Source organism: Diceros bicornis, chromosome 20, assembly GCF_020826845.1.
Source record: "Diceros bicornis minor isolate mBicDic1 chromosome 20, mDicBic1.mat.cur, whole genome shotgun sequence".
Taxonomy (NCBI): Eukaryota; Metazoa; Chordata; class Mammalia; order Perissodactyla; family Rhinocerotidae; genus Diceros; species Diceros bicornis.
Genome location: NC_080759.1, coordinates 33,133,177 through 33,147,247, shown reverse-complemented (window position 1 = coordinate 33,147,247; position 14,071 = coordinate 33,133,177). Strand labels below are relative to the sequence as shown.

At 42.0% G+C, this 14,071-nt stretch overlaps 1 protein-coding gene across 1 annotated transcript in view; it reads right to left on the bottom strand.

The window, feature by feature from the left end:
• Positions 1 to 396: 396 nt before the first annotated feature.
• LOC131419243 (UDP-glucuronosyltransferase 3A1-like) overlaps positions 397 to 14,071 on the bottom strand; it is a 32,722-nt gene continuing 19,047 nt past the window's right edge. The window contains exons 4-7 of the mRNA XM_058564241.1: positions 11,524 to 12,055; positions 8,902 to 9,133; positions 7,209 to 7,428; positions 397 to 2,272 (exon numbers count right to left, since the gene is read on the bottom strand). Coding sequence (XP_058420224.1) covers positions 1,996 to 2,272; positions 7,209 to 7,428; positions 8,902 to 9,133; positions 11,524 to 12,055 — 1,261 coding nt within the window. The 3' untranslated portion in view covers positions 397 to 1,995. The remainder of the gene's footprint in view (positions 2,273 to 7,208; positions 7,429 to 8,901; positions 9,134 to 11,523; positions 12,056 to 14,071) is intronic.

Sequence of the window (14,071 nt, the reverse complement as noted above, 5' to 3'; positions counted from 1 at the left end):
TCTGATTATTATTTACTGTTATCTTGAGATGAAATTTGTAGAAAATCCACTCTGGACATATGTGTGTCTAAAGTTCTGAATATTTCATTTGAATACTTATAAAAAATAAATGATTAACTAACTTAAAGGCTGGCATAGAGAAAGGAGCCTCCCTAGGTCTTAGGGGCAAGAAAAAATGCCCGTAAAACAAAATATCCCAAGAGAATACCTTAGCGATCAAACCCCCCTCTGCCTGCATGGGCATAGAATCACCCTGGGTGGGAGGGTCCAACAGCCAGGACCACCATGTGCTAGGGCAGGTTATTCTTGCAAGGACATGCTCACAGGGAGGACCAGTGGGGGCTAAAACCAGCCCATCTCCACTCCCCAAGCCCTGTGCCTGGGTTGGAGGCAGCAGGTTTTGTTGCTGTTGCCTCCATTTGCACAACGGCTCCCTCTCCATCTGTGATCGCCCCTGCTGGTGCCTGCTTCTTTGGGTTGGGCTGATTAGACACATCTACCCCACTACACGGCAGAAATGAGAGGAAAGGACTTGGATAGGGTAATACACATCACCACGGTAAATGACTGCTGTTCCTATTTTGCATGTTCACCACTCTGAAAGGCCTGCTTTCCACCCACAGGCAGTTACAGTGGTTGTAAGACTATCCCTGAGGTCACTGAGTCACAGGGTCACAGGTGGAACAAAACCTCCAATCCAGCCCCTCCCTGCCTGCACTCCACATGTAGTCAAGGCTCTAGTTTCCTCCCATCATTCATTGTCCTTTGTTTTTCTTTCTAAGAACCCCACCCCAGCAGCTGGGGGTGGGAGGCATTTCTAAGACTTTTTGTGCAGCTGGGAGTGCTCATACAACTCAGGTCTGGTCAAAGGGGTTTAAGTGGAGTCTTTGGGTAGCTGGAGAGTCTGGGAAATCTCTTTAAAGAAGGCAACTCAGCTGGCAGAGACCTGCTTTATTCACTTTCCTCAATTTCCACTTGTCTTGCCCAAATTACCACGTGCCAGCTGGATAAAAAAAGACCATCATGAAAATCTAGGGTGACCTTGAGGATGAAAACCATATATTAAGGAAGACAGATCAACCAAAGAGGAAATCTGAACTCTTGAATACATCATGGAGCAACAATGGCAATCATGCACTGCCTGCCTACCTGCAGATGTCTTTTACATGAGAAAAAAAAAAAAGAAAGAAAGAAAAGAGAAGAAAACTCTAAAGCTGTCATATCCCCTTTTTTCCTGGTTTCTATTACTATTAAGTGGATGCAATTCCCAAGAATATATCACATATAGAAAGGCTCAACCTTCAAGAGGCACAAACGCACCCTTAGATTAAAAATAAATAACCTCTTTCTCATGACTTTAAGTGCTTAACAGGAAAATTGAAAGAGAGCTGACTGCTATGAAACGTGGAGACCAAGGCCGCTTCAGCCCATGATGAACCTGCAGGCTCCATGCCTGACCAGACGAGAAGGAGCTCTCTGTGGGAACCAAGACAGGAGATACACATTGTCCTGCAAGGGTGGTTTGGCTCTGAAGGCATATGTGCAGGACAGGTTTCCTTAATTTAAGAGAATTTGCAGAAGTAGCAAATAAAAAATGCAACATTTAGGAAAGCACGCATCTTAGGTCTTATTCCATGACAAGTGGTGGAGGCGGGAGAGAGAGAAAGAGGCTCAGCAGATACTAGCCATGGAGGCTGGAATGGTTCAGGCTCAGTGTCTGGAAGAGGGGTGTGATAAGGAAGGTGGGTTTCAAGGCTTAAAGTCTGAGAGTCACTGGTCTAAATGACTCAGGGACAGAATCACAGAACAGCCCTTACTGACTGGCAAATATAGAAGACCACAAGTGCTGAGTAAAGAAATCTGATCATAGGGAGCAGCCAGTGAGCAGTAATTTGTAGCAAAATTAGCAAGTGGATATGATGTGGAGATCAGGTGGGAAGCTCCCATGAAATGGTCGCTCTCCCTCAAATACAGCCCCCCAGGATACCCTTGGCATCAAGCCTTCTTCAGCTTCCTGGGCCAACACAGCCACCTGGCCGCCACGCCGAACAGCTTCCCACAGAGCCACACGGTGCCCACAGTCACCACCAGCAGGAACAAGAAGACGTCGAGCAAGTACTGCTCATACCACAGCTGCTGGAAGGCGTGGGGCTTGAGGTGTGCAGCACCTCTTGTCTGGAGGATGTGGTTGGTCCAGCCCACCAGCCTCTGGGCAGGGGTCAGGGGGTGGGAGCGCGTGATGATGCTGGCTGCCACTGCTGCAGATTTGTACCTGTTGGCAGAGACACAGGGGAGTGGGGTAAAACTCATGTGGTCTTAGGAGCCTTAAAAACTTTCTATCCCACACATATACTTTCCACCATATGCACAAAAGGCTCTGCTTGAAGGCATAGTTTTTGGCCTGGCCTAGCCATTGTCTTACTAGGTCCCCTTGAAAAGTTACAACTGGTGCATGCATGCAACCATCCATGCTTAGTGGTAAAAGTGCTAAAGTATAAAAAAGTGACTCATTTGTATGGACTTGTCTCTACCCCAAAGAGGCTTATGATATACTATAAGAAATTCAAAAAAGCCAGAAAAATCTCAAATAAACCTTCTAACAGTACACCTAAAGGAACTAGAAAAAGAAGAGCAAACAGAGCCCAGAATCAGTACAAGGAAGGAAATAATAAAATCAGAGCAGAAATAACTGAAACAGAGACTCAAAAATAACAGAAAAAAATCAATGAAATTAAGAGCTAGCGCTATGAAAAGATAAACAAAATTGACAAACCTTTAGCCAGACTAAGAAAAAAAGAGAGAAGGCTCAAATAAATAAAATCAGAAACCAAAGAGGAGAAATTACAACAGATAGCAGAGACATACAAAAGATTAGACGAGACTACTATGCAAAGCTAAATGCCAACAAATTGGATAATCTGGAAGAAATGGATAAATTCTTGGAATCATACAAACTTCTAAAACTGAATCTAGAAGAGATAGAGAATTTGAATAGACAGATCACCAGTAATGAGACTGAAACAGTAATCAAAAACCTCCCAAAAAACAAAATTCCAGGACCAGACAGATTCCCCAGTGAATTCTACCAAACATTCAAAGAAGACTTAATATCTATCCTTCTCAAACTCTTCCAAAAGGTCAAAGAGAAGGGAAAGCTTCCTAAAACATTCTGTGAAGACAATTACCCTGATCTGAAAAGCAGACAAGGTGAACGCAAAAAAGAAAATTGCAGGCCAATATCACTGATGAACCCAGATGCAAAAATCCTCAACAAAATGCTAGCAAATTGAGCACAACAATATGTTTAAAAGATCATACACCATGATCAAGTGAGATTTAGTCCAGGGATGCAGGGATTGTTCAACATCCACAAATCAATCGACGTGATACACCACATTAACAAAATGAAGAATGAAAATCACAGGATAATCTCAATAGACGCAGAGAAAGCATTTGACAAGATACGGCATCCATTTATGATAAAAACTCTGAATAAAATAGGTATAGAAGGAAAGTATCTCAACATAATAACGGCCATATATGACAAACCCACAGCTAATATCATACTCAATGGGGAAAAACTGAAAGCTATCCCTTTAAGAACAGGAACTAGACAAGGAGGCCTACTTGCACCACTCTTATTTAACATAATATTGGAAGTCCTAGCCAGAGCAATCAGGCAAGAAAAAGAAGTACGGGGGATCCAAACTGGAAAGGAAGAAGCAAAACTGCCACTATTTGCAGATAATATGATTTTATATACAGAAAACCCTAAAGAATATACCAAAAAACTATTAGAAATAACAAATGAATAAAGTAAAGTTGCAGGATATAAAATACACATACAAAAATCAGTTGCATTTCTATATGCTAACAATGAAGTAACAGAAAGAGAAATTAAGAATACAATCGCATATTCAATGGTAACAAAAAGAATAAAATACCCAGGAATAAATTTAAACAAAAGCGTGAAAGACCTCTACACTGAAAACTGTAAATCATTGTTGAAAGAAATTGAAGACGACACAAAAAATGGAAAGATATTCCATGCTCATGGATTGGAAGAATTAACATAGTTAAAATGTCCATACTTTCTACAGCAATCTACAGATTCAATGCAATTGCTATCAAAGTCCCAACAACATTTTTCGCAGATATAGAACAAAGAATCTTAAAATTTATATGGAACAAAAAAAGACCCCAAATGGCCAAAGCAATCTTGAGAAAAAAGAACAAAGCTGGAGGTGTCACACTCCCTGATTTCAAAATATACTACAAACCTATAGTAATCAAAACAGCAGGCTACTGGCAGAAAGACAGACAAATAGATCAATGGAACAGAATCAAGATCCCAGAAATAAACCCATGCATCTATAGACAGCTAATTTTTGACAAGAGAGCCAAGAACATACAATGGAGAAAGTATAGCCTCATCAATAAATGATGTTGGGAAAACCGGATAGCCACACGCAAAAGAATGAAAGTAGACCATTATCTTACACCATACACAAAAATTAACTCAAAATGGATTAAAGACTTGAATGTAAGACATGAAACCATAACACAGAAGAAAACATAGGCAGTACGCTCTTCGACATCAGTCTTAGCAGTATCTTTTCAAAGATCATATCTCACCAGGCAAGAGAAAGAGAAGAAAAAATAAACAAATGAGACTACATCAAACTAAAAAGCTTCTGTACAACAAAGATACCCTCAGCAAGAGAAAAAGACAACCTAACAATTGGGAGAAGATATTTGCAAACCATATATCTGAAAAAGAGTTAATACCCAAAATATATAAGGAACTCATGCAACTCAACAACAAAGAAACAAATAAGCCAATTAAAAAATGGGCAAAGGACCTGAATAGACATTTTTCCAAATAGGATATACAGATGGGCAACAGATACATGAAAAGATGTTCAACATCACTAATTTTTAAGGAAATGCAAACCAAAACTACAATGACATATCACCTCACACCCATCAGAATGGCTATAATTAACAAGTCAAGAAATAAGTCTTGGAGAGGATGTGGAGAGACGAGAACCCTCACGTGCTGCTGGTGCAAATGCAAACTCGTGCAGCCACTATGGAAAAAAGTATGGAGATTCCTTAAAAAATTAGGAATAAAACTACCATATGACCCAGCTATTTCACTGCTGGGTATTTATCCAAAGAACATGGAAAGGTGAATGCGTAAAGATATATGCACAGCTTTGTTCATTCAACCATTATTTACAATAGCCAAGACTTGGAAACAACTTAAGTGCCCATCAACAGATGAATGGATAAAGAAGGTGTGGTATACATACACAATGGAATACTTCTGAGCTGAAAAAGAATGAAATCTTGCCATTTGCGACAACATGTATGGACCTTGAGGGTATTATGCTAAGTGAAATAAGTCAGAGGGAGAAAGTCAAATACCGTATGATCTCACTCATATGTAGAAGATAAAAGCAACAGCAAACAATCACATAGAGACAGGGATTAATTTGGTGGTTACCAGAGGGGAAGTGGAGAGGGAGAAGGGCAAAAGGGCACATGTGTGCAGTGATGGATGGTAATTAGTCTTTGGATGGTGGACATCATGCAGTTTATACAGAAACTGAAATATAAATGATGTACACCTGAAATTTATATAATGTTATAAACCAATGTTACCTCAATAGAAAAAGGAAAAAAAAAAGTGGCACAAATGATCACCATCCATACCATTAAAAAAAATCCAGAAAAAAAGAAAAAGGAAATTAATATGATGTAATTATTATATATATATTGAGCACCTAATTTGTGCTGGTGTCTGGGTAGGTGACAGATATGACTCTGGAGACTGTGGCCCTGGAGGACACCTGCACTTTCCTGCCCTTCAGAGCATCATGTTCACCAGCACCTGCTCCATGGGCTCTGGCCTGCATATTTGCACAGGGCCCCACTTACACGGGTCCTGTGATGATTTAATTCTCTGCTGTCACCTTCTTGAAACATTAAAACCTTGTAACAAGGGGCTGTACATTTCCTTGTAACATCGGGCCCCACAAGTTATGCACCGGCCCTGATGCACGAGGTCTGGGGACCATCCCAGCCCCAATGACTCCTTCACAGGGGCCAGTGGTTCATGGCCATTTTGGGTCTGTCTGTGAAAATCCAATGAAAGTTATAAAACCATTTTTCAGAGAGTGAATATTTGCAACACATAAGATACCAAATATATATAAAATTTCTGAGTTTTCTGACCCCTGGAGATTAACACATTTTCTAGGATCAAGAATCACAACCTATGTGGCTGTTTTTCAGTCACCTGAGAAGAACTGCTTGCAGGGCTCTTATGTGCAACGTAATATGTTAGGTCTTGAGGTCTGATTTGGGTTTGGGCCCTTGAACTCCAAGTATTAAGTCCTTCTTAGTTATAAGAAAAATATGTACATATTTTTCTCTTTACATGAGATCGTTGTGCTGGATGGGAAGTAACCTAAGAGATCAATGGGAATTTTTATCAACTCACTTAACAGACATTCCTTCAGACTTACCTTGTGGCAGGCCCTATGCTAGGCCCTGGGAACATTGTGGAAAACAAAAGACACACACTGCTCTCCCGGGCGGAGTGCTTACTCTCTACTTTCTAGTGTGGGGGACAGAGAATAAATTAAAACATAAAGAAATGGAGTTATACAGATCCTGAGAAGTGTTAAGAAGGAAATAATGAACTACTATTGGAGTCAGCAGAAGAGGAGTCCAAATAAGACTGACAAAAAAAGATGGCCTCTCTGAGGAGGTGACACTGGAGATGAGACGCAAATGTGATGAAGGAGCCAAGCCTGTGAAGAAGAGTGAAGGGGTGTTCCTGAGAGCAGCACAGAAAAAGGTCCTGAGGTAGACAACAGTGTGGCCTTCCGGGGACACAATGGTTACCTCCTGCTCAGTTGGAATTCTACTATAAGCACCCCAAAGTATAAAACTTCTCAGAGACCCTGGGTAAACAGTTTGGGTTCCTCACAACCCATAAAGTGGAAAATTATTCTCAGCATCTAAACTTAATTGCCTAAAATTGCCCTCAGTTAAAGAGGGCAGCTGTTAGCATCACACACAAATTATTCCATATCCAGTAAGTTTCCGTTTTCATTGCAAAAAAGGACCACACAGTGTCCTTCATGTCTGAAGTCTTCATTCACCCTATGTGACCACAAGCCTAGAGACCCGCATACCTCTTGTCTTCTATGACTTGCTTCATCCTCAGAGCCAGTGTCTCAGCCTTGATCTGCTTTACCTGGATAGAGACACCAAACTTTTTGGCTTCTACTCGGAGCAGGTTGTCAGGCTGGTCTCCAAAGATGGGAATCCCCACCATGGGCACGCCATGTTGGATGGCCTCCATGATGCTATTTATCCCACCATGGGTGACAAAGAGACGGATGTGCGGGTGAGCTGTTGCAAATAAGAAAGACAGCAGAACATTTCAGGATGAAAAGTTTCAGAAAACCAGGCAAAGTGGAAAGTGCAGAAGAAAATAACGATGGATTCTCAAAGTGTGTTGGAACCATAGTAAAGATAACTTTGCTTGGGACACCTTCAAGGTGCATGTTCCAACATACAGGACTCCAAGTCTTGCCTTTATACATAGACTCCTTGCCAAAGACAGTACCCAACTCAGACTGAGAATCCAGCAAATTCTGTAGAGAATAGTGCTTTGCATCCATACATCCAGCCAGCCATCCTTGTGTCTATCCTCCCAGTGCCTTTCTTTGTTTCTCTCATTTGCTTTTTCTTATATCTCCCTGTGTCTCTGTCTCTGTCTCTCTCTGTGTTTTGAGCAATCTTTTCTCAGCTGCCAACTAATTTCCCTCTTCTCTGAATTCCTGACACATTCATTGACATCACAGCATATGTGGCACTCATAAAACTATACTGTATGTGTGTCTCCCAAATTTATGAGAATACCATTGAAAGCAGAGATGAGACCCTACACCTCAATATTTCCAGTTCCAGTGTTTCCATCCCTCCCTTACTTACAGATAACTAAAATGATTGTTGACAATAAAGAGTTCATCTCAGCCTGTGCCACTCATCTGGGATGTGCATCATAATCTCCTTGTGTCTAGTTTGAAATGAGAATTATGTGCCCCAGCCCAAACTTAGAGGAACACTTTTGCAGAAGTGGAACCAGGAATATGATCCTTAAATTCCACAAATGATATTGACTCATTATCCTGGTTAAGACTGTCTGATCCAGGGAGCGGCTATGGCAGTGAGGAGACTCTAAGAAGCATCAGGGGGCACAGAGCAAACTTGTTGGGGAGTGAGGGGATGCTCTGGAACCAGAGACTAAATGGACCAAAGAACTGGCTATAAGGTTGCTTAGCTTGGCACTCAAGGATTTTGGCACATCCTAAAGACGCTGTGAGGATCAATGTTGTGAAGATTTGAATGCTCACAGCTTAGGAGCTAAGCAGGATGTAACTGTGTGTCTGTGTGTCTGTATGAGTGTGTGTAAGGATACACGGAAGAACAGGTGCACATGAAGACACTAAATACAGTGGAAATGTGCCCCTGGTATGTGTTCTCAGAATTCACAGGTTACTTGGGATTGTGTTTGAGTGACCTTGTTCAAGACAAATGCATTATGTCAGTGTGACTTTGCTGGCTGCTGACATCTGGCCTGGGATAAGAAATAATAAACTTCAGAAGGGTGTTATGGAATCTGATCTCACTGAAAGTATAGCCTGATTCCCCAAGAACTCCAGCTGCCTGCTCCATTCCTGCCCTCTGGAGACTTACTCTTATCTAGCAGAAGCTCCGTTTCACGTTCCTGGGATTGATTACCCATCTAGAGGTCAGAGACCTGATGAGCCCTAAAGATATGTAAACAAGATGAGAGAAGAAGATCTGGGTAGTCCTTACCCAGGAGGTCACTCTGAGGAAGCCAGTCCACAATTTTAACATTTGCTGCCAATTTGATGTCTTTGGGCCAATGAGAAGGCTTACACTTCCATATCACCCCTTGAGGGAGATGAGCAAAGGCACTGTTCATCTCCTTGAGAAGCTCCGGGGACTGAAAGATGTTCACCATGGAGCCCAGGGCCACAAGGACAAAACCAGAGTCTCCAAACTTGGCAATGAAATTCTCAAATTCCTGGAGAAAGGTAAGAAAGGAAAGAAGGTGAAAAAAGTTGTCACAAAAGCCAGGACAGACATGAAATGGAAGTCAGCTATTTACTGAACACACCTTCCTGTCACTCCTAGAGCTCACTGTCCTGAAACTATTATCTTAGCTCCTAGGACAGCTCAGCATCCTCTGCATTGTGCTCACGCCCATTGTGTTGGTGGGAACAGCTTTCTTCTTTGAAAACCTGACCCTAGTATCAGAGCCATTCTAGACTCTCCACTCATTATGGGTTTATGGAGACACAGTCTCTTGGGAGTTTTCCAAAGCCAGAACAGAGGTGGTAGCATAAGGAAGAATTCCCGTGGGGATCAAGGTCCACCAGAGGAGGTAGTTCTTCTGGAGGCTAGAGAGGAGAAGCTGGGAGAAGGCCTCTGGCATAAGAAGAAGTGGAGGCAGAATAGGGAAGGCACCTGGCCACCCACACCCAATGCACCATGTAGTGTGCTTTGCTCCAATATTCAATGATATTCTCAGTCACTGTTCTTTGTAGTCCATCTCCTACCTCAGTGGTTCACTCACATGACTGCAAATTATATGCACATGAGAAGACTCTTAAACATGGCAATGCCCAATCAAAACTCCACTCCTGGGCACCTTATATTTAAAGTTCCCCAGGCAGTTCTTTTTTTTTTTTTTTTTTTTTGTAAGGAAGATCAGCCCTGAGCTAACATCCATGCCAATCCTCCTCTTTTTGCTGAGGAAGACTGGCCCTGGGCTAACATCTGTGTCTATCTTCCTCCACTTTATATTGGACACCGCTACAGCATGGTCTGACAAGCAGTGCCTCGCTGTGCGCGTGGGATCCAAACCCTAGGCCACCAGCAGCGGAGCGCGTGCACTTAACCGCTACGCCACGGGGCCGGCCCCCCCAGGCAATTCTTAAGGAGGGTTGTGACCTAAGGTTACAATCTTGGCTTTAACACAGTTTTGTCAATTCTTAATTCCAATATTTCTCAGGATCCTGACATTCTCTAGACATCTGTGGCTCCTTCTCAACTCCTAGACCCTCATCCTGTTGGGTTGATTCCATCCAGCATAACAGTGCCTGATTAACATCTCGAAGGACCACTTTAAAACAGCCTTTTAGAATTACCAAAGCATCATAAGTCCATTACATACAAATTGGAAAATACAGAGAAGAAAATTTTTTGAAGAAATCCTCTGTTATCTCACAGTCATTGCAACCCTTTGTGGGTTCCCATTATGCTCCTGCTTAACAATTCCCTCCCCCTGCACTATGACCAGGGCCTGAGTCACCCTCGTAAGTAAGACCTCCTGCAATCTGGCCAGGTTATATGTGCGTATTGAATCTTCCACCTTCTAGTCTAGCCAGAGTCACCCAGGGAACCCAGAGTCATGACCATATGACTTCCACCTCCATACTTGGGGCTCCCTGTTCTCCCCACCTGAAATGTCTTCCCTCCCAGCTCATTCCTAAAAATCTTGCCACCAACTCAGAGCCCATCTAGCCCATGGATCATTCTTCAACTCTTCCTGCTCACTCAATGCAAGGTCACTAGAGAAAGGGTAGATACATTGGTTCCTGCAAGGCCCAGGCCAAGTCAGGGCTCTTCTTGACTCTGAAGTGAATGGTGTTGGGAAAATTATTTACACCAACTGAGCCTCTGTCTCTCATTTATAAAAATGGAGACCATCATGCTTCCCTCTGGGATACTATATATATATATGATAGATTCCATAAAATAGCAACCAGTGCTGATAGGCAACAAGCAGCCAACTAATTTCAGCTCCCCTCCATTTTGAAAACTTCTACCAGTGGTTCTGAGCCTATGCATTCAAAATGACTAGGCAGGTTCACAACTTACAATGCCCAGCCCTGACACCAGATTAACCAAATCAGAAGGTCTAGGTGGAGTTAGGTACCATGGATCTACAGGCTGGGGATACTGGAGAAAATGCCTGCAGTCAGTCCCATGCAGTCCTGTCTTGGTTACACCCTGTCTCACAGTGTTGTGTGTTTCATTAACTCACCTCGTTTACAATTCTTGCATGTGGCATGTGACAAATGATTATTGCATATTTACTGTACAAATGATCATACAAAATGCAAATGAAAATATGAACTTATTAAATGGCTTATTCCACTAGGGCCAGGTCTAGGCAAGAGAGGACCCTGGGTGTACCACTTAAGGAAGTACTGAGTCTTCGGATTGTGCAAGTCCCATCACTCTACTTGCATGACCCTGGAAGTGAGTACTTCCTTAAAAAGTGCATCCTAGGTGCCTCACTCGCCTCACCCTACTTCTCTCCCAGGGTTCCACTGGCAGGGGCAGCCACCAGTTCTGCACTGAAGACCTCTGCATGAAGACCATATTGACAGCTAAGGTTTTACTTACTTGTGGTACTGCTTTAACAGGTTTGGCCATTAAGCCTCCAACATACACAGTGTTTGGAAGGAGAGGCCGTGCAAAATCAAAGGCAAAGTCAGAGTTAACAAACGATAGTTCTGCTTTCTTTAGCAGATGAGACAAAACTGGTCTAGAGCCTTCGGGAAAATGCTCCTTGATGGTGTTGTCAAATGTAGAGTGGATTCTCCATTGCCTTATGGAGAAATCAAAAAACATCAAGAAGTTCCTCACTCTGCCCCAAAAGTCCATATGGTCGGTTAGCAAGGAATCAAATACTGGCACATAAGACAGGGGGCTTGGTAGTCCAAAGTCCATAAAGCCAAACGAGGTGGAAATAATGGACACAAATGGCTTCCCAAGCTTCTCAGGAATGAGGAGAGAACACAAGTCAAACATATCAACAAATATCAGGTCAAAATTCTCATCCTTTAAGGAAGCCATGATATCATTTCTCTTTAGCAAATGACTGCACTGAAGTCCCATTAGTTCCATCGCTTTTAAAAAGTTTTCAAATTTGTCTCTGAAAGAAAGAAAATAAACGGTAAATATTCTTTGGAGATATTAATTTCACAATACATAAAAGAATCTTGGGCTGAAAAGAAATTTCCCAGCTGGGCAAGACCACATGTAACAGCAGCATCCTGTTCACCGTGTCCATGAATACCCTCTTCTCACTCATGCTGGCAGATATTCTGCTCCTGAGAGTGTTCCCTTCCGCCCATCCCATCTCCTCTCCAATCCAAATCCCAAGAACTCTCTAAGCCAGTTCATTAGAAAATTTATCTTGGAACTGTCAATTATTGAAATCCATGGGCACAGTTGAATTAGCCCAACTGAAATCAAATTGCCACTGTTAGGGCTTCTGCTCTGGGAGCCTTCTATGACCATAGCTGACCTTATAGATCTCTTTCTACTTGATAAATTCTTAGATGTTACCTTAACTTTCATTTACATACAGACTTTTCATAAGCGATTTTCTCGTTTACTCTGCCAAACTGTGGAAATTTCTTAATGATACAGTCCCAAAAACATTGACATATAGGCATTTTTTTTAATCACTGTGTATTTGGCATATGATAGAACACCTTTGTCACCTGGGGACTCTGATCATGTTAGCAGTCAAAATCTCAGCTAAAAATAGGAATTCCTCCTTTCTACACCCATGAGTTAAGCAATAAAAAAAAAAAACCGCTTGGTTTTGAGACACATTATTAGCCCTTCCACTTCAATAAAGGCTGATGTATCCAGAGAAGATAATGGCAAAGCTTATTGACATAAAATTAAGACTCTGCCTATGAGATTATTTCAGGGACCAACTGCTAGCAATGCTTTCCCGTCAGTGCCTGTACAGAATATGATCCTGTTTCCTGTTTGTACAACATATGGGGAAATAGATGAGGATGTCTATCTGTACTTTAGGGTGCCAGAGGCAACAGGCGCAAGGGCTCAAGACATCAGGTGCCTGCCAGCTGCATGGAGGACAAAAGAATTTAGACCCTGGAACATGTTTAATTGTACACAACTGCAAAACAGCACCCCAGATAGAGAAGGCCCAGAGGCTGAGAACTTATTAGTAATATGCAGATCTCTGCCTGATCTTTAGGATCAACTTAGAAGCACACAAGGGAAGTTACTGCCTGAAATCATCCTCTGCTGTGTATTTTTAAAGATTTCACCTGCCAAAGGAGTGGTTGCCAAGTATTTTAGAAAATTTCAATAATGCTGTAAAATTTCTACAATATAGTTATGTTTTTTTCTTTTTTTTTTTCTTTTTGAGGAAGATCAGCCCTGAGCTAACATCCGTGTCAATCCTCCTCTTTTTGCTGAGGAAGACTGGCCTTGAGCTAACATCCATGTCGATCTTCCTCCACTTTACGTGGGACCCCGCCACAGCATGGCCTGACAAGCGGTGCGTCAGTACGTGCCCGGGATCTGAACCCGGGCAGCCAGCCGAAGAGCGTGCAGCACACTTAACCACTACGCCACTGGACCAGCACCAATACAATATAGTTCTCTAATCACATTTAACATTTAGCTAATAAATAGTAAAATTTTCAAGAATGTACAGTTATCTACACCTGTCCTCAAAAATGTTAAATTAGCAGAGAAGAGACAAAGCATATACTTAAAATATATAATGAGCAATGCAAGATGATATACACTACCAGTAAGTGTCAAATAAGTAGGTTAGATCAGGTCTGTACAGGAGGGACTGGGATCTTCCAATCTGAGTGAGAAAAGAAGGCTTTATGGAAGAAGTCATATCTGAGCAGGACCTTGACTATAAGTAGAATTTTCAAGGTAAAAGGAAGGGGTAAGGCCATTGTAATTAACCAAGATAAACATGGATTTCTGTCTTCCCACTTTTATGTCTAAGGTTAAGGAGTTACATATTCCTTTCCTTTCAAGATGAAGCAAAAGGTGATGTCATATTTAGCACGAGGTTGATTGCTCTTTAAAAGGACTTTACATGCCCACGTGTTCAAGTACTACAAAATCAATGTTCGTAAGTCTTTCTTTCATTAATCAATACATG